This window comes from Dipodomys merriami, unplaced genomic scaffold, assembly GCF_024711535.1.
Source record: "Dipodomys merriami isolate MVZ:Mamm:240054 unplaced genomic scaffold, mDipMer1.0.p SCAF_72, whole genome shotgun sequence".
Lineage (NCBI taxonomy): Eukaryota > Metazoa > Chordata > Mammalia > Rodentia > Heteromyidae > Dipodomys > Dipodomys merriami.
Window position 1 is genome coordinate 3,749,810 of NW_027206313.1, and position 20,092 is coordinate 3,769,901.

General features: G+C 44.4%; 1 protein-coding gene across 5 annotated transcripts in view; it reads left to right on the plus strand.

Moving 5' to 3' along the window:
- LOC138818163 (synphilin-1-like) overlaps window positions 1-19,883 on the plus strand; it is a 131,868-nt gene extending 111,985 nt beyond the window's left edge. For 4 of the 5 annotated variants that reach the window (XM_070009101.1, XM_070009098.1, XM_070009100.1 and 1 more), the window contains exons 8-12: window positions 3,112-3,281; window positions 7,213-7,305; window positions 7,948-9,016; window positions 10,616-10,686; window positions 19,230-19,883. In XM_070009101.1, coding sequence (XP_069865202.1) covers window positions 3,112-3,281; window positions 7,213-7,305; window positions 7,948-9,016; window positions 10,616-10,686; window positions 19,230-19,314 — 1,488 coding nt within the window. In that variant the 3' untranslated portion in view covers window positions 19,315-19,883. The remainder of the gene's footprint in view (window positions 1-3,111; window positions 3,282-7,212; window positions 7,306-7,947; window positions 9,017-10,615; window positions 10,687-19,229) is intronic. The other variant, XM_070009102.1, reaches the window with a different exon arrangement.
- Window positions 19,884-20,092: the final 209 nt, after the last annotated feature.

Sequence of the window (20,092 nt, forward strand, 5' to 3'; positions counted from 1 at the left end):
TATAGACAATGAGTACAAGCTCAGGTACCAAGTTTGAGTCTCCGTGCAGACCAAAAAAGAAAAGAAAAGGGACTTGTTCTGCTCTCTCAACATTACTGTAAATCATGTGTCAAGGGAAGGTGGACATTAACCTCCATATTCTAAAGACAGCAGGGAAAGCACTATCAGACACCTTGTCTCTCAAGTGGTACACCATTCCTTATTAGCCCCTGTCCTCCAACACCCCACTTCTTCCTGCGGTATATGAAAAAGTAGGACAGATTTTCCAGGGCTAGATCTAGAAGTTCTTCATAGCAGAGAGAAACAGAGCAGAGAGAAACAGAGCTATGGTTTCCTGTGTTCTCTATAGAAGGGCCTTATCTGAAGGCTCAGAATCGGAGCATTTAGGTACACGGATCCTCTTAGACCTTTGGCAGAAGAGGCCGCCATGGCTGGCCCACCATTCCACCCAAAACTCAAGTAACACCATGCATCTGGCAGCATGCCCTTGAATTTCTTCATCTTCTAAGTATGCAACGATGTTGAAAGATTGTAGAGCCACAAGAAGGAGAGGGAAGCTGGCGCCCCCGCCCGCAGCCACATGGGAGGAAATCCAAGAGTGCAGGAAGGCAGTTTTCCTGAAGAGGAGATGGTGTCTCCTCCGCCAGCTGACCGCTGGCTGTGTATGGTATACAGCTGAGCCAAACCAGATGCCACGGCCAGCTGGGGGGCGGGGGAGTGCGCCTGGAACTGGTCTTCTGAAAGTTTGAGGTCTGAACCTAAAACCATGTGGACCCCTGGTTCCTTTCTCTGGGACAGAGGAAAGAGAAGGAGGAGGAAAGGTAGACAGCTGGGGAACTAGAGCGCACAGACAGGGAAGCATTGAACGGCAAACAGTTGAAACTGAGGTTGGGCCAAGAATTTCATTTACTTTTAAAATGGTTTTTGCAGGACTATGGACTGCGCCCAGGGCCTTTGTTAACATGCTAGGCAAGCACTCTACCACCAAGCTACAACCTCAGCTCTGGGATTTTATTTTTGACAGTAAATCATAGTTACCAGAACCAGACTAATCAAATCATTCATATTACTGAAAACAGCATTATGAATTTGTTCCTACATCTCAGGGAAAGGAAAAAAGACAACATCTAGTTGAAGTCTGTGACTCAGAGAAAATTCTTCCACCTCAATGATTTCATACAGTCCAATATGTGATGTATATATAACATATTACATGTTTCCCAGCTTCATATTTTGTCTTACGTATGTGTTGTTTTCTGTATGGCAAGTGCTGCATGCTTATTTATCCAATAGACGCCCATTGAGGTCCTACTGTGTGCACGTGGACTAACTGCAACAGAAAACTGGGCAGTGAAAAGCAGGTGAGCAGGAAGAGAGGAAGAACAGAACAGGAGAATCTAAGGCAGAATCAAAAACATGAAATACAAGAGACTCCTAAAAACAAAGCAGAGATGACAGCAAGAAGCTGCCGGAAGTGTTTGCTCACACAGTTCTACTCTGAGGAGAGCTCACGCGAGAGGAAATGCTCACAGGGCCTGAACAGCTTCCCATTTTTGTGGGCAAACCAAGCATCTTCTCATTTCAGGCACCATTTTTCACAAGGAGTGATAAGAAATTGCAAAGTATAGATATGAGAGGGGCATAATTTCCTATCAGAATCTGCAGAACGGTGTAAAGAGAGAACATTATTTTAGAGGGGGAGGCAGGAAGGAGGGTTAGCAAGTGGCATTGCAAAGCCAGTTCCCATAGCACAAGCAAATAGAAATGGTAAACAGGAGTCCATTCTCCCCTCCTACAGGCGTCTCTGACTTTACGAAAGTTCTTTGGGAACCAAGCATCAAAAGGGGGAAAAAATGTCTCACCACAAACATTGCACTAATGTGAATTCAGTAATGTGTGTGGTGCATTTCAGAAAGGAAAGGAATTCTTAGACACAGCAATCTAGCTCTCTTCCCAGCCTCCTCCTCTGTAAGCAGCAGGTGGGAACTGATAGTAGTTGGGCTGGCTCATCAGACCCTAAACAGAGACACCTGTCATCAGCCTTGGAAGGTCTCTGGCAGCTCTCGTTTGTAGGTGTTGGTATTCCGTCCTTCCCCCAATGCCGTAGTTCTGGAAACTGGCTCTGGGAAATGAAGACAAGTCCTATTCAACATTCTGTTACAGGGGAGAATTCCAATAGTAGAAGTTCTTGGAACGACCAACATACAGTCTAACAAAATGAATACCAGGAAGCTAAAACTGGAGGTGTCAAAGGGGGATGAGGTTAGGAGGAGGGGAAGACAAATGGAGAGAGGAAAGATGGGAGAATGCAGTCACAATATTCAGTGTACGTATTACGTATGTGAAGATGGAACCAGGGACACTGAGGGGATGCGGGGGAGAGGGTTGGGAGAGATGGGGAAATACGACAGAAGGTATGACATTGATCAAGATGCATTGCACTCACAAACTGACCTGTTGATTTGTGCCTGTAAGTCTACAAGTAAATCCAATCGATAGTAAAAGACAAAAAATTACACTTGGACATGACAAGTTAAACATTCGCAAAGGAGGATATTCTTAGGAGAGGATCACAAGGGCTCGATTGCTATGTGCACAGGATCGTATGAAATGATTCGCATCAAAATGAATTCCAAGAAATGGAAGCAACAGGTTTTTTATTTTACTATTTGTGGGTTTTTTTTTCTGTTTTCCCCCTGTTGTCCCTGTTTTTGATTTCTGTACCTTTTGTCTCATATGTAAGTTTATCTGATTTGGAGAGGGGGGGAGCACAGAAATGGTGGGACACAGGGTGAGCCGATTCAGCAGTGGGACTCACTAGACACTGTTGAAAATCAACTATACAACTTGTGGGTGGGAAAGGGAGGGTAAAACTTGGAGAAAGTGAGGGAAGAAAAAGAAATGTACTCTTTATCTGACTTAGGTAACTGCAACCCCTCATTCATCACTTTTACAATAATTTTTTTTCAAAAAACTTAACAATAGCTCTACAACAGAGATATTTAAAGATAATAAAAACAATCATTGAATAAGCAAATACACAAGGTGCCGTTACAGTCATGTTTAGAAGGAGGCCGTGATATAACCACGTCCTTCTGCTTTTTCTGACAGACATTGGTTGAGTATGGAGCAAATGTCACCATGCAGAACCACGCTGGGGAGAAGCCCTCCCAGAGTGCTGAGCGGCACGGGCACACCCTGTGCTCCCGGTACCTGGTGGTGGTGGAGACCTGCATGTCACTGGCTTCGCAGGTGGTGAAGTTAACCAAGCAGCTCAAGGAGTAAGTGGTGTGCGGGGCCCGGGAGGGAACGAAGCCGGACCTGTCATCCGCAGTGGTTAGGTGGCAGCCAAGGGAGCTGAATCCCTAGGAGCTGCCTCTGGTCCTCCACCATCCTAGCCATGCACAGGCAGTGTTTGGGCTCACCACGCCGCCATCTTTGCCAAGGCAAACCACAAAGTACAGAACAGGCTCCCTGAAAGGGAATGAGGAGAGGGCCTCTGCTGGGTTCCGAGGGCCAGACCGCAGAGCGAGCACCCGACAGACCACACGGGCATCGTCTCTGACCTTTGCTCCGGGAAAACTTAACAAGCATGGCAGAGAGGAAAAGGCTAAAAATGGGCCTGCTTCTCAGCTCTCTCAGCAAGAGAAATATATAGGACACGTGTGGCTCATTCCTGTAATATTACTTATTCACACGGCTGAGAGCTAAAGGATCACAGATCTAAGCCAGCCCAGGCAGGAGAGTCTTCAAGACCCTGTCTCCAATTAGCCAGCAAAAATCTGGGCTGGAGGTATGGCTCAAATGGTGGAGTGTTAGATGTGAACGAGCAAGCTGAGCTAGTGTGAGACCTGGAGTTTAAGCCCCTTAGGATGGCAGAAGAAGAAGACGAAGAATCAGGAAGAAGAGGAAGAGGAAGAAGAAAGAAAGGAAGAAGCCCGGCACCAGTGGCTCACGCCTGTAATCCTAGCTACTCAGGAGGCTGAGATCTGAGGATCACGGTTCAAAGCCAGCCTGGGCAGGAAAGTCCATGAAACTCTTATCTCCAATAAACCACCAGAAAACCGGAAATGGCGCTGTGACTCAAGTGGTAGAGTGCTCGCCTTGAGCTGAAGAGCGCAGGGACAGTGCTCAAGCCCAGAGTTCAAGCCCCACTACCAACAAAAAAAAAAAAAAAAAAGAAAGAAAGAAAGAAAAGAAAGGAAGAAAAAGAAAATATATATATATATATATATATATATATTGGAATTACAGATTAAATAATCCTCATCTCCAGCAAATTTATTTTTTAAATCAAGCTGATGCTTAATGAACGCTCCCTCTGAATATACAAGTGTTCACTCATAAGTGAATTGACATCAGAAAGTCAATTCTTTCTTTGATCTGATTATGACACCGACACCCACTGCATACTAGAAAGCATTTCTGGGGACTGCCAGCAATGAGAGCCCAGGTGGGTTTCTAGCAAGTAGAAGCTATGTTAAGGAGCTAATTAGTGCCCAGCCGAGGGACCAAGGCTAGCAAAGCCTTCGAGTATCGCACCAACCAAATAACCATTGCCATAATGCAGAGACGTACCAAAAATCAGAATCAGTATTCAAAGAAAGATTGATAGATTAGAAGGGAAAAACCCTTAAAAATTAATTTTAGATGGAAAATATAATCTTTTAAAATCTAAATGTATATTTGTATGTACAGCATGCATGTATGTGTAATAGTGAAATATGCACAAACTATTATATAGTACATGTGGTATAGCTTAGTGGATGCACACATGCATATACATACACACACACATACACACACATCCTAAATACAGCTCATTTCAATAAAACAATGGCCAGGAGGGGTAGGAGGCCTAAATTTGTTGTTAGTCTAAATCATACAATATGGCAAGGTCTTAGGCTCTTGGGAAGCCTCCCTTATTGCTCTGCTTCTACTTTCTTGCCCCTCCCCCTTCCAATAGCTAAAATAATCTCTGTAAGCAATCTAGACTTCCTAGAAAATAAAACTTTTAAGACTTAAAACATTTAAAGTAACCAGGCACTGGTGACTCATACCTGTAATCCTAGCTACTTAGGAGGCTGAGATCTGAGGATCGCGGTTCAAAGAAACTGTCAGACTCAACAGCCTAACATATGTAATCTTCTGAACCTTCAAGGAAACATTTGCTGGATCCTAATACGTTAGACAACTTCAGTTTTCAATAGATCAGTCATCAGGATGAGATCAAATAAGATCTTAGACTTGTCTAAGGAATGAAATGTTAGGAGTAAAAATGCTGCTGAGAAAAACAAAGAGTGCTGGGGCTTATGGGAAATATTCTCAGAATCTGACAGGATTAGATTTAGACAGACATGGTAATCCCCTGCAAGAAGTGCTAGGCTTCATCTCTAACGTGTCTCTAAGATACCCTTGTTATCTTAAGAATACTTGTAACTCTTCATTTTGCTTTATGTCTTGGCTTGTGTGTGTGTGTGTGTGTGTGTGTGTGTGTGTGCGCGTGTGCATGTGTGTCGGTCGTAGGGCCTGAACTCTGGGCCTGGGCACCCCCTCACTCTTCAGCTCAAGGCTAGCATTCTACTACTTGAGCCACAGTACCTCTTTCAGCTTTTTTCTGCTTATGTGGTGCTGAGGAATGGAACCCAGGGCCTCCTGCATTCAAGGCAAACTCTCTGCCACTGAGCCACCTTCCCAGCCCCATGAAATCTTGATGCTAATTGTAGATTAGTTCCCTATTGCGGCCACAAATTACCACAAAATGAGTGGTTTAAAATAGCACCAAGAATTTTGTTACTTTTGCAGGTCAGGTGGCAGGTCTGACAAGACCAAAATCAAGAGAAAAGTCCACCTTGCTCTCTGGAAGCTCTAGGATGGCTGTCTGCTCATTCAAGTTACAGACAGAACCTGCAGCTGAGGAGAGGGGTTGGTTCACAGTCATCCTCTGTGGCTCACAGGCCTCTTCTCCCATTGACCCCCTCCCCTCCCCGCCCCCCTACGCTCCCCCCTCCCGCCCTGCCACTTCCAGCCCCTCCCTCCTTCTGATCTCTTCCCACTACATAGACACACAGTGACTAGATTGGTTTCACTCCCATGATCTATTTTAACTTTTCCTATTTCAAGACGAGCTGATGGATAGCTGCCTTCCGTTTGTCATGCGGTGGTACCCTGTAACCACTTCTAGAGATGATGGTGTAAATGGACATGTTGGGGAACCACACTATCACTACCAAATCCAGTAAATGCCGCTTCTTCCCGTAAAGGAAGAATCAGCTTGATTCGCATATTGCAACTTCTGTATTATGTGCACTTCCTGCAGCCTGTGCTACTTTGTCTTTTCCTTAACTTCAAAGCACATTCTAATATACATACTCTTACATCCAGGGAAAATGCACTGTTACCATTCATTGTTTACTCCTTCTATAAGAAAATACCAAGTTAGCCGGGCGCTGGTGGCTCACGCCTGTAATCCTAGCTACTCAGGAGGCTGAGATCTGAGGATCGAGGTTCAAAGCCAGCCCGGGCAGGAGAGACTGTGAGACTCCTATCTCCAATAAACCACCAGAAAACCGGAAGTGGCGCTGTAGCTCAAGTGGTAGAGCGCTCGCCTTGAGCTGAAGAGCTGAGGGACAGCGCCCAGGCGCAGAGTTCAAGCCCCACGACTGACAAAAAAAAAAAAAAAAAAAAAAAAGAAAATACCAAGTTAGTTCATTGTTAATCTAATCATTGTTTGTTTTGGCTTGTTTCTGATCAGTAAATTGATATACTTACTTAAAATTCAATTGAGAAAGTATTATTTTGAAATACATCCTCCAGCGTATTTCCTGTTCATATAGAGTTAAAAATTGAAAGGTAGGGAAGAAGAGAGTTTTCTTTAAAATGAGATTGTACTATATAGAGCATTTTACTTATTTTTACTTATATATATTAAAGTAAGATATATATGTATGTCAATTTTTGTATGTCCATGGATACTCAGATAAATTATTATTTTAATAGGTATCCTTATAGAAATAATTACACTTTGTTTACTAGTCTTATGAAGAACAAGTCGCTCAGAGTTCATGAATATTGTTTCCTTTGGAAATTTTCTGAACTATGAGTATGCAGATTGACGCAGTTCAAGGCTTTTGCCTACCACATTATCATGAAAATAGTAGTTGATAGCCATACCATACACTGGAGAATGTATGTTCTGATTGTCTTCTGCAGGCAGACAGTGGAACGAGTTACACTACAGAAACAACTCCAACAGCTTCTAGAAGCCCAGAAATCAGAGAGCAAATCACTTCCTTCCACACCCAGGTAATACCACTCAGGTTGGTAGAAGAAACTCTTTAAGCCTTTAAGAAACCTTTAAACCGTCTTCTGGATTCCTTTCAATGTCTTTTAAGACCATGATGTAGGAAGCATTCTTTTTGTACAAAGAAGAATAAAAATGAAATATCACAGGAGCTGTGTTCATCTCTGCCTCTGCTACTGACTTCTTCCACAAACAGATGTGCAGTGGGCATTAGGATAATTAGGATGTATAGGTTGATAAGGTATTGTAAATGAAATCGAAAAAGCTCATGTCAAATTCATGGGCTGGTGGCACATACCTGTGATCCTAGCACTTGGAAGCCTGAGGCAAGAGGTGTGCAAGTTCAAGACCAGTCTGTACTACATAGTTCAAGGCCACCCTGAACCTGCTCCCTAGGGAGACCCTGGTGCAGGAGGGGAAAAAGTAGCGAAATGAAATACACAAATTTAGTAGTCATCAGATATGAAGCATGGAGTACTTTAGCTACATTTGACACAATGGAGTATTTGCATGCAGGTGGTTTGGAGAGCCATGAAGTGATCAGCCCTGACTGCATGCTTACTTGAGTTATGCTAGCTGCCGTGCCATGGCTGAGTGATGTGAACGTGGTGGGCCATCCTCTCACTTATCCGTCTTCCTTCCAGCTCGCCCCCTTCACCAGCTTCCAGGACGGCCCAGTGGAAAGCTGCTGACGCTGACGAAGAGTCTCCAGCCAGAAGCAAGCCAGCAGTGCAAGAAGGAATTCAGGTTCTTGGAGGCCTGTCCTCAGCGAGCCGGCCCAGACCCAAAGCAAAAGACGAAGACTCTGATAAGATCCTGCGGCAGCTGCTGGGGAAAGAAATCTCAGAGAATGTCTGCACCCAGGAGAAGCTGTCTTTGGAATTCCAGGATGCACAGGCCGCCTCTAAAAATTCAAAAAAGATCCCTGTAGAGAAGAGGGAATTAAAGCTCGCCAGACTAAGGCAGCTGATGCAGAGGTCACTGAGTGAGTCAGACACAGACTCCAACCACTCCGAGGACCCCAAGAACACCCCTGTGAGAAAGGGAGACAGGCCCCGGCCCCAGCCCATTGTGGAGAGCGTGGAGAGCGTGGACAGTTCCGAAAGCCTGCACCTGATGATAAAGAAACACTCCATGGCCTCAGGACGCCGGTTTCATTTCAGCACCAAGGCCTCCAAATCCCTGGACGGCCACAGCCCGTCTCCCACCTCCGAGAGCAGCGAGCCGGATGTGGAATCGCAGTGCCCGGCTGCGGGGAGCACTCCCCCTAGCCAGCCCTCTGGGGAGCACCCCCAGCCCGGTCCCGACAGCACTGCTGCCCAGAAAGTCGCCACGAGCCCCAAGAGCGCCCTCAAATCTCCATCCTCCAAACGCAGGACATCTCAGAACTCGAAACTCAGGGTGACTTTTGAGGAGCCTCTGGTGCAGATGGAGCAGACGAGCCCCGAACTAAATGGAGAGAAAGAAAAGGAGACGGGCAGGACCCCCCAGCGGAGCGCCGCGGCTGGTGAATCAGGGGAGCCACTGAAAAGGCCTTTTGGAACCTTCCGGTCCATCATGGAGACGTTGAGCGGCAACCAGAACAACAATAACAACTATCAGGCAGCCCACCAGCTGAAGACCTCCACGCTGCCCTTGCCCTCGCTTGGAAGGAAGGCACCAGACGCCAAGGGAGACCCTGCGAGCAATGCCAGCAAGGCAAAGAATAAGGCAGTGAGTTCTATTTAGAGAATACCCTTGCAGAACCCTTGGTCACACGCTTCCTGTACTGTCACACATCCCTGACCGGTGTGGCCGTGGAGGGAATCCGCAGAAATAGTCCACAAGCGTATGCAGAAGGCCAAATTCATACCGTTCCACTGAAACATGTTAGCCTAGAGAACCCCTTCCTGAGGCAGAATCATTAGAGAGGGGTTCCCCTCAATGGCTTGATCTTTAGACATCAGGGGCTGGGTGGTCTTAGTACACAGTGCAACCACCAGTGAATACGACAAAATCAAGCCCTGCCTTGGCACTGATTCGGCCTTGGCAAGAGAGTTGGTTCTGTTCTTGGGACCAGATAGCTTATGTACAGGCCCAATGTTAAAAGCACATAAATAGAAACTACATCTCTAGAGACTTTTCGTTGCTTCAACTTTGGAGTGACCTTTGAAATGAACATTGGCCGTTTTTAACCCAGACCTCTAAGTGTTGGTTGGGGGCTAAATAGAGGTGAAGAGCTTTCCAGTACCCAGGGGATGGGCGCGTGTGACATATGCTCTAGTTTATGATTGCATTTATGGGGAACCACATGCCCTCTAATCTGGGATTTGCATCCAGCAAATAAGAGATACAAACATTTCTCTGAAGCAGTGTTGTCTGCATATCCTGTGCTAGTCGCATCATGAAAACGCAGTGTAAAAGCCAAAATGCAAAACTCTCTGTTGAAAGAAATAGCTGAAATCCTCCATCATCCTTGCTAGATAAAACACTCACCTGGTCGGGTGCTGGTGGCTCATGCCTGTAATCCTAGCTACTCTGGAGGCTGAGATCTGAGGATCTCAGTTCAAAGCCAGCCCAGGCAGAAAAGTCCATGAGACTCTTTTCTCCAATAAACCACTAGAAAACTGGAAGTGGTGCTGTGACTCAAGCGGTAGAGCGCTCACCTTGAGCTGAAGAGCACAGGGACAGTGCCCAAGGCCAGAGTTCAAGCCCCACAACTGACAAAACACACACACACACACACACACACACACACACACACACACACACACACACACACACACACACACACACACACACACACACACACACACACACACACACACACCAAAGTGTCTGAATCTCCATAGTTTATTATTTGCTATAATGTTAAAAAAAATCCTAGTAAAATGAAGTCTAAAAACTACCTAAATTCGTTATCCAAGTCAAGTTTTAGAACCTTCTTGACTGTATTTTTAAATTACAAATCAATTTCCTCTGTAAACGTTCCTTGTTATAAAACTTCAGCATCTATATCCAATTTTCAACTCAACGTCCTTGTTTTGAAATCTAGAAAAGGCACACTTGTGGTTAAGTGCCCAGACCTTCTGTGTTAAATATGTTTAAACTTAAAACTGCCATATGTCAAATTTTTATGAGTAACTTAATAGGTTCTCTGGATCAGTAGTAAAAGAAGCATCGTGCCCCACCCCTGGTTTTGCATGCTCCTTAAAGTGGATCCTAAGCTGCTCTTCTCTGGTCTGTTGCTAGCATGCCTCACGTTTTCTGAGACTTGTGCACGTGCTGAGCTTGTTGCATGTTTTCCGATGATTTTTAATTGCGCCTCTTTAGGAGATGTACGGCAGCTGCTTCAATCTTTCTTCTAACATGCTGGTTGAAGAGCATCTGCGTAACTCTGCACGGTACGTGAGGCTCCAAGATTTATTGTGCCACATTATTCTTCCTTTGCTTGAAATGCATGAGCTTGCAAATTGTGGACCTGTAGCACTCTCGGCAGATGTGACACTGTGGAAGCAAAAGAAACTTGGGACTCTTTCTCCAAATAGAAGTAGTCGATGGTAATTAGCTCTTTGGAAAATAGGGACTTTGTTCCAGCCTTAGTCAGAAGAATCAGCTTCGTTCCCAATATTACTGTGTTTCTTATTTGAGTTTAACTCTCCATCTTTTTTCTAAATAGAACAAAGTACCCAGTGGGCATTGAGATTAAGTGTTTTGTGAGCCTCTGATTCGAATCAGAGCTGAGGGTCAGAGCTGGAGCAGTCTCGGTTCTGAGTGCTGGCGGAACGGTTCTTCTGTCCCTTCCTGCCGATCTCAGAAGTGAGGTCTCACTACACTGGAACTTCCCCAGTTTCACACGATGAGCTTTAATTTGGGTCCAGAAACCAATCTGGAAGACCCAACAAAACAAGTATCTTTCTTAAACAAAAATTTACCGCTCACATGCATGGAGTATGTGTGCATAAGGAGAGAGGACAATGCCACCAGTGACTGGGACATCTCCGTGGCAGCGTCCTTCTGCAGCCAGGGCGTGTCCTGTGCTGACTGGGCGGGCGGGCGGGAGGACCAGCAAGAGAGCAAGCCAGCCAGGGGGAGTTGATGCCCTCAGTGATGCTTGACTGGGGTTTTTTGAGAAAAGGTAAACCCCAAATTCATCTTAAAAAGAAATCATTCCTTTTAAATCATTTGAACAGTTGAATAAACAATTGAATTACATAAATGATGGCATGCTGTCCACCACTCTTCCAGAATCCTCCAGAGAAACAGACAGACAGACAGTGTGTGCTGTACGTGTATGTGTGTGTGTGTGTGTGTGTGTTTGAGTGTGTAAATTTCAGTTCAGAATACTAAGGTGAAAGAAACTAGGGCATCTCCTCACCTCCCATCCCCAAATCAAATGTGATCTGTTTTAGGCCTGTAATGGGCTGGAGGGAAGCTAAGACCCGGCCACACTAATGAGAACGTTGGAGGAAGAGCTTTGGCAGTCATTCAGCAGTTACTGGTCCCCGGTGGTCTGCTGGGGTCTGCTGTGCTGTGGTGTGAGGCAGCCACTGGGCTGTTTCAGCCACCCTGAGCAGAGAACCGGCCAGCGCCGGAGCCCAAGCCAGGGGGATGGAACAGGACTAGGAAGAAATATCCCAGCCCTCCCTGGCATTGGAGCTAGCCCGCCCGTGTTTCCCTCAACCAAAGCTCCCCATTTCCGGGTTGAACGTGCCCTCTGATGCCTGGAAAATTCTGATGTTGTCCTTAGACAACACCCAAGGCAAGGAAGCACAAAGATTTGGCAAGTCCGGGAAGCAGGAAGGAGTGGGCCTCTCACTCCTCCAGGATTCCACAGCAATTGCAAGCAGGACAGTAGCAGGATGGGTTCTCTTGCCGGAAATACTTTATCCCTTGAAGGGAACAAAGCTGAGCGATTTTACTCTCCTCACTCCGCTATACATTAACCTATCCTTTATGACAGTTTTAGATTGGCATGTGTTTTCCATAAGAAGTGGAAGAGATTCTTAGATCTTTCTTTGCTTCCTTCTTACCTTCCTTCTATCCTTTCTTTCTGCCTTCCTGCTTGCCTGCCTGCCTTCCTTCCTCCCATTCTTTCTTCCTGCCTCCCTGCCTTTCTTCCTTCCTTCCTGACTGCCTTTCCTCCTCCCTTCCTCCCTCCCTCCCTTCCTCCCTTCCTTCCTTCCTTCCTTCCTTCTTTCCTCTTTTTTGTTGTTGTTTGTTTTGTTTTGTTTTGTTTTGCCAGTCCTAGGGCTTGAACTCAGGACCTGGGCACCGTCCCTGAGCTTCTTTTGCTCAAGTCTAGTACTCTACCACTTGAGCCACAGCGCCACTTCCAGCTTTTTCTGTTTATGTGGTGCTGAGGAATCGAACCCAGGGCTTCATGCATGCTAGGCAAGCACTCTACCACTGAGCCACTTTCCAGCCCCTTCCTTTTTGTTCTCGTTCATTCACTTCCATTCTTTCCTTATTTCTTTCTTCTCCTCGTCTTTCCTCTTCCTCCTTCTTTCTCCCTTCTTCCTTCTTCATATTGAAGAGAAAATATTGTTCTGTTACTCAGAACCGCTCAAAGGCAGGTAGAACAAACCTGATCCATTCCTTAGATAAATCATAGATGGTTAGGTGCTGGTGGTTCACCCTGTAATCCTAGCTGAGATCTGAGGATTGTGGTTGAAGCCAGCCCAAGCAGGAAAACCCATGTCAAAAAAACAAGACTGTCAAAAAAGCCAAAAGTGGAGCTGTGGCTCAAGAAGTAGAGTGCTAGCCTGAAAGAAAAAAAAAAAGCAAAAAAGCTCAGGGATCATGCCCAGGCCTTGAGTTCAAGCCCCAGGACCAGCAAAACAAAGCAAAACAAAACATAAACCAAGGTGAATTTTTCTAATTAACATGAAGATTTCTTAAAGAACTTAAGACAAGAGTGGAATGTTGGTGTGAAAAATAACTAACTCTCGTGCCTGCCCCACTTTGCCAAGGAAGGAACCCAAGCAGTCATCTGTGGATGATCACTTCAAATCTTGGCCCAAGATTTGCTTGGCTAGCAAGTGGCTCCTTTCTAGGTGGCCGGCTCGGCCTTGGAAGGGTTGGAGCTTCTGAACGCCCAGTCAAGGCCCTGGGGAAATGGGTGGGACGGTGGGTCTCAGGGTATGGATGCTCTGGAATCACATTTTACTTTCTACAATTTTTGAAAAAACAGAGACAATGAATGCAACATTTTAGAGCGCGTCTGCTCTGTGGAGGGGTTTCTGCTTGCTATTTATTTTTCCAACCGACACAGCGTGATAGCATAGAGTCTAAATTTCTTCTTAACACCATTTAAAATTAGATTCAGCCTTATTATTTTGAACAGCTTTTCCCACTGTTTCACCTGCAGAAGATGGCTTGGTTTATAACGAGCAGATTTATCTGAACTTTCTCCTGCAAAGGATACGTTGGTTTCGAGTTATTAGAACGCAAAGGAAATATTTGCAATGAATGGTCTTAATACACCAACGAAGCATTCATCTCTGCAGAGTTTCAATGTGTCTGAAAACTGTAACGTGGGAGGTGAATGTTGATCCAGATACCCACAGGTAGAGCGTGGTAACACCAGCTACCTCTTCCCCACCCCCCACCCCTCACCCTCTCTGACTACACAGCACTTCTACTGTCTGAGTGGTTATCAGCAGGTAAACCCTGACCCAAGCACCAGCACTAAAAGAGACTCCTTAAAAGTCTATTAAACAATAATCGCTATTATTAAGGGTTTCTTGTCAAATGAGTTAGTCACAGTAGAATCACATGCCCAGAGCCAAAAGCCCAAATTTTCCATAGACTTCAAAGTTACTCAAAAGCTCCTTCAAAGAGAGTAATGTGGTGAACCCATGGTGGCCAGACACAGCCGTTCTGTGGCAGTGGTCCCCTGCTGGGCCCCATAGAAGTTACAGAGCCAAACCGGCCTTGGAATCGGCCATCCCAACAGCATAGCCTCTTCTCTCCAGCAAGCTAATCCTGCCTTAGGAGAGCCAGGAAACCTGAGAACAAATGATTTAGTTCTTCATCTCTGCCCACCTTGCCTCTCTTTCCAAAAGCCCACTTACAAATTGTATCCTTCCAAGGGTTGGCCATCACTGGGGACATCTTCGTGCGTTTCACAGAGCATGTCCTGAGAGGGTTGGCAAGGCAAAAGACAGCCCCGGAAAAGTTGGGAAGATGCCACCTTCAAAACAAGAGCGTGAGAATATGGCTCAAGAGCACTTGCTAGCAAGTGTGAGGACCTTGGGTTCAATCCTCAGCACGTGCGCGCGCGCACACAGAGGCTAACTTATCAATAAACTCTCTAGGATGGAGTTTTTCATTTCTTTATATGTTTGTTTGTTTACTTATTTATGGATGTATTAATTTGTTTGTGCCAGTCCTGGGGCTTGAACAACTCAGAGTGTGGGAGCTTTCCCTTAGCTTTTTTTTTTTTTTCACTCTACCCCTTGAGCCGCAACTCCATTTCTAGCTTTTTTTGCTGGCTTATTGGAGACAAAAATCTCAGCTTCGTCTCTCCGAGCTGGCTTTGAATCTCATCTTCAGATCTTAGCATCCTGAACAGCTAGGATTACAGGCCTAGGTTGAGTTTTTTTTTTAAGGAAAAATAATAGTGGTAGTTTAATATGCACCATACAGAGACTTTGCCGAAAAGCCTTCTGATACTTTCTGTCAGACTCTTCCTTGCTAGGCGGAGAGCCGTGCAGGGACGCATTGTCCCTGGACCCCATCCTTGGGTTTTGCTGAACCCGAATCAGGCCTGATCCCTGGACTCGGGAGGTCATAATCAGAGAATTAAAGACAGTTAAAACACCAGAAATGAAAGCACACCTGTGCTGTGACCCCGCATAGCTTCATTGAACCCCATTTGAACTCCCAGTGTCTCTCTTGGTGCCTGGCACATAGGTGAACCTCAAAAATATTCGCAGAGAAGCAGAGCTACAGGGAGAGAGAGAGAGAGGGATAAAGAGAAATAACAGGGAAAATTCTGGGCCTGTTATCCCAGAGCGGGACCGCTCTGCCTGCCGTAGGCTTGTGGGGTAGTGGCGCCTGACTCCTCTGGTGAATCTGGCTCACGACGACATTTTCATACTTTCAACCAAAATCCTTTCTTAAAGACATAGATCACCTGCATACGGGGCTTTCAGTGACACTCTAACGGAGGTCAGAGGGCCAGCAAGCTCTTTCTTCGGCCAACAGTGGAAGCACATCGTTGCAGGCTGTGGGCGCTCGTTCATGCTGCGTCTGCGTGGTGGAACCAAACGCTGTGGCTGGTCGAGTCAGTGTTTTAGTTACTTGGGGGGAAAAAATCTGTTATGTGATTTTAAGTCTTTTCTCTTTTTCAATTTTGGTCACTCAGAGTGTGCTCTCATATCCAAAAATGAACGCCAGGAGAGCAGGTTATCAGAATGATTCAGGCCAGAATTATCCTAGGACTTTTAGTGCTTCAAATACTGGTAACTCAGGACTTGATGATCAAAAGGTTCAGGCAAGTTGGGACTGCTCTGATATTACTCAGTTGTGAGGTGCTGTTTTACTTGTTTGGATTCGGCTCTCTCTGATCATCCAGGTTGTATCCTGCAGAAAGCGTATGCTTTTGAGGGCTTTTGTTTTTGTTTTTATTCTGGTGGCATCAAAATTTGAACTCAGAGCCTTGTGCTGTTAACAGTCACTCTTACCACTTCAGTCACTCCGCCAGACCCTTTTTATGGTCTAGTTCAAGCACAGGGCAGCCTGGACTGCAATCCTCCTATTTATACTTCTGGTTTTTTGCTGGGATTACAGGCAGATGCAACTGTGCCCAGCCACTGACTGAGATGTAGGCTCCTGAACATTCATGCTCAGGCTGGCTTTGGAGCTGGATTCCTAGAGTTGTGCATGCTAAGTAGCTAGGATTACAGGCTTGACCCATGTCACACCGATTTGTCACACAGCACCCCCCTGTATTAAAACAGAAATGTCCCATCAAGTATTATCTGTAGAATGCAACCTGTGCTTTCTTTTGAATTCTTTATTTATAATAGACTTTTTTTTAAGTCAAGATGATGTGACACATATGAGTAACACTCGCATTGTAATAAAGCTGGCTGTCCCCAGTCACTATTTTATCCCTTCTCCTACTCCTCGGACTCTATCCCTTGCTTTCGATTCCACTATCTTCTCCAGTATTCTTTATGTCTAGATAACATGCTCATGGACATTTTCAGTTTCAGATAACATCCTCATTATCTCTTGGCATCCTGCTACAGAAGATAAAGATAACCATAGCATTCCAGATGCTTTCTAAATATTTACTGGTTTAATCTTTACAACGACACAGATACTAATATTACCCAAATTCTGAACACTAGAAATGAGGCGTAAGATGATCGTGTGCTTACATGAGATGACCCAGCAATGATGTTACAAACTGTGGAGCCAGGATTTAGATTTGATCAGTCTGGCTCCAGACGCTATATTCTTAAGAGAGAACCACCAACAGAACATCTAGCTCTCTTAGCATTCAATCCTCTCTTTCGCTTTCAGCTAAATCATTTGAGATTTGGGTCAGGCCTTAGTGTTCATTATTGTTCTTGCTCTTAAATATTAATCGCAGTGGTTTGGTGTGACCCAGTAAATGACATGTCTCCTTCTCATATGGTTAAATTTTCCCCTGAGAATAATTACTCTATTTTCTTAGATTACAACATGCGAATCAGACACTTTTTGCTTAAGACAAAGCCCATCTTTGGTTGCATTCAGACAATTCGATTGTCTTACTCTCTCTCTTTTGGAGAGACCTGCTCCTCTGCCTTTGGGCGTTGGTCCACAAGCCAGTCTACACTCTCCTGACCACCCTGGCTTCCCCATCAGTATCATCCCCAGACTTCCTTTGGCTGCTCACCTATGTAGACACTACCGCTGAACCTGTCTGCCTTTTCCTTTTCTCTGTCTTTGCTTGATTACTTATTTGTGATTAGGCAGACATGTCTTCACACCAAGGAAGATGGTAAGTAATGAGGTTTTTGTGACCTTGTAGACCTAGAATATCTTAAATTTGCTGGATTAGGGGTGTTTAGCCGTGTGTGGAGTACTATGAAGAATTCTCTGGGATTCTTTTTTTTTCCCTTCGGTTGTGGGACTTGAACTCAGGGCCTGGGCAATTGGACTTTTGTGTTGAGGCTAGTGCTTTACCACTTTGAGCAACAGCTCCATTTCCAGTTTTCTGTTGGTTGATTGGTGATAAGAGTCTCACAGATTTTCCTACCTAGGCCAACCTCCAACCACAATCCTCACATCTCAGTCTCCAAAGTAGCTTGAATACATTGCTTCATTTTCTTTTACTTCCTTATGTCTGTAGAGAAAGCCTAGATCTTTTCAGATCATTGACACTTTAGGTGCTTTTATGATTCTTGTTTTACTTCCTACTATTTTGGCTTCTTGATTCTTGGCCATGATATGAGTATGTTTTCATTCCTGTGATGGTTATTTTAAAAAATGCTTTCATATAATTTTTTTAAAAATCTTTTATCCTCCAATTTCTCTGTTTGGGTCTATGATTATTAACCAGCATGTGAAAAAGATACAAGTAGGTAAAACTACAGGAAGGGGAAACTAGCTTAGTACTTGTGAATTTTTCATGTTCTGCTCAGTTACCATGTGACCAAACACAAGGCATTCTTCTCAGACTTTTAAGACTCAAGCTTACTGGAGGGTAAAGAGTATCAGAAGTGATGCCAATGTGAGTAAAATATAAAACCCTCTTGCATCTGCTCATCACCTGACATTGCCTTGATCCCAGTCACCTGACTATAGATTGCCTTGCTCAAGTCAGTATGGTTGAAGAATTACTTCTGGAGCCAAATTCAAATGTGTTCAGACAGCATATTGCTGCATGAGTAGTTTATCGCTTAAAGAATAGTTCTTATGACATAACGTCTTGTACATCTCATTGTTGCAATGGGTCCACCTGTATCCCTAGTTAAATTATTTGTTTTTGCCCTTCCCCTCCACAAATTATACAAACATCAAATAGAGTGAAAGTAGGGGTTATACTGTGGGGGAAGGACATTCAAAGCAACAAAGAAATCATCTTATGATTATATTAGAAACAATCATATGAAAGGAAAAAAACATTTGAATATTTATCTTGGGGTTCATTCCCCTAACATCAACTTATCTGACCTTTTCTGCTTAACTCAGACATATACTAGTTATTGCAAATAAGGGAAACCATGGGACCTATGTTTCTTTGGGCCTGGCTTACTTCATTTAATATAATTTTTTCCAAGTCTTTCCATTTCCTAACAAATGGGGCAATGTCATTCTTTCTGATGGAGGCATAGAATTCCATTATGTATATATACCACATTTTCTTGATCCATTCATCTACTGAGGGGCACCTGGGTTGGTTCCATATCTTAGCTGTGGTAAATAATGCTGCAATAAACATAGTCATGCTGGTAGCTTTAGTGTGGTCTTGTTTGCGATCTTTTGGGTAAATGCCCAAAAGTGGGATTGATGGGTCATAGGGGAGCTCTATGTGGAGTATTTTGAGGAACCTCCATACTGCTTTCCAAAGTGGTTGAACAAGTTTACACTTACATCTTTGGAGGGGTGGGGAGGATCAGGTGGGGGGAGGTGGGAGGAGTTTGGGAAGGGATGGGAAGGGGAAACAAAGAGGAAGCTACAATGCTTGATAAGAAATGTACTCATTATCTTGCCCATGTAATCGTAACTCCTCTGTACAGTATTTTCACAATAAAAAATAAAATTTAAATTTTAAAAAAAAGAATAGTTCTTACAAAAAGAAAATGACTTGCCTTTAGGAATGAGGTATGCTCCTGTATGGTTTGAGGACGGATAATTTCCGTTTGGAGTGAGCTGTTTCGGGACGTGGCCTGATGCCTTGATCATCATTGTATAATGTGAGCCTGTGTTTTCTCCTCTTTCTTAGGCATAATGACACCTACAGAAAAATGAAGAAATCCAGAAGCATAAAGCACATTGCTGAGCCAGAGTCCAAAGAACTCTTCTTGTAAATCACTTTCCTAATGTCCTCACTGTTGCCCATTGGACTTCACTGGAAATTACTGGACGACCCACTGTGGAAATAGAACCATGAGCACCACATTCACCAGCAACACATATCAGGATGCCTTAAATGTATATATCGTATGAAACCATAATAAGATACATTTGTGGGTGATATTTGTGTGTATATGTATATATATATGGATGGATATATATATATACATATATATATAACTTGGTTCCTGAAAGATGCTGTTTAAGAGCATGGTTGGGCAAATGTATGCTTTTAAATATTGGATTGATTCAAGCTATGTGAAGGATGTTTGCCAAACCACTGACGCCATTTCTATTCCGTCAGTTGCATGAGTGTTTGCTAATGGTGGTAGAACTTCTCTTTCCCCAGAACACAGGCAGCTTTGGCTCAGCTCTTCAGTGACACCAGGTCAGTGGTATTGTCAAGAGTGTTTTTTCTGTCATTTCTACTTTTTTGTATAAGGGAAATAAAATGATGTTAACAGCCACCTATAAGCTCGGGGCACCTACTTTCTAATAAATGCAGGATGTTCTGATTTCTAAAGGGCTTTGGAAGTATTTTGATGGCTGATATTTGGTTTCAAGAACAAACTTCCCCGTTTAGCTGTTTTCCCCTAGGGGGTCAAATAAAACATTCTATATTTTATTAAGTACTAACGGACCAGACAAGTATGTAAAGTAAGCCAATCCTTCTGCCTTCTCAGATCTCAGCGTTGACATGGGAAAATGCTAATGACGACCAAGTCTTTCGTC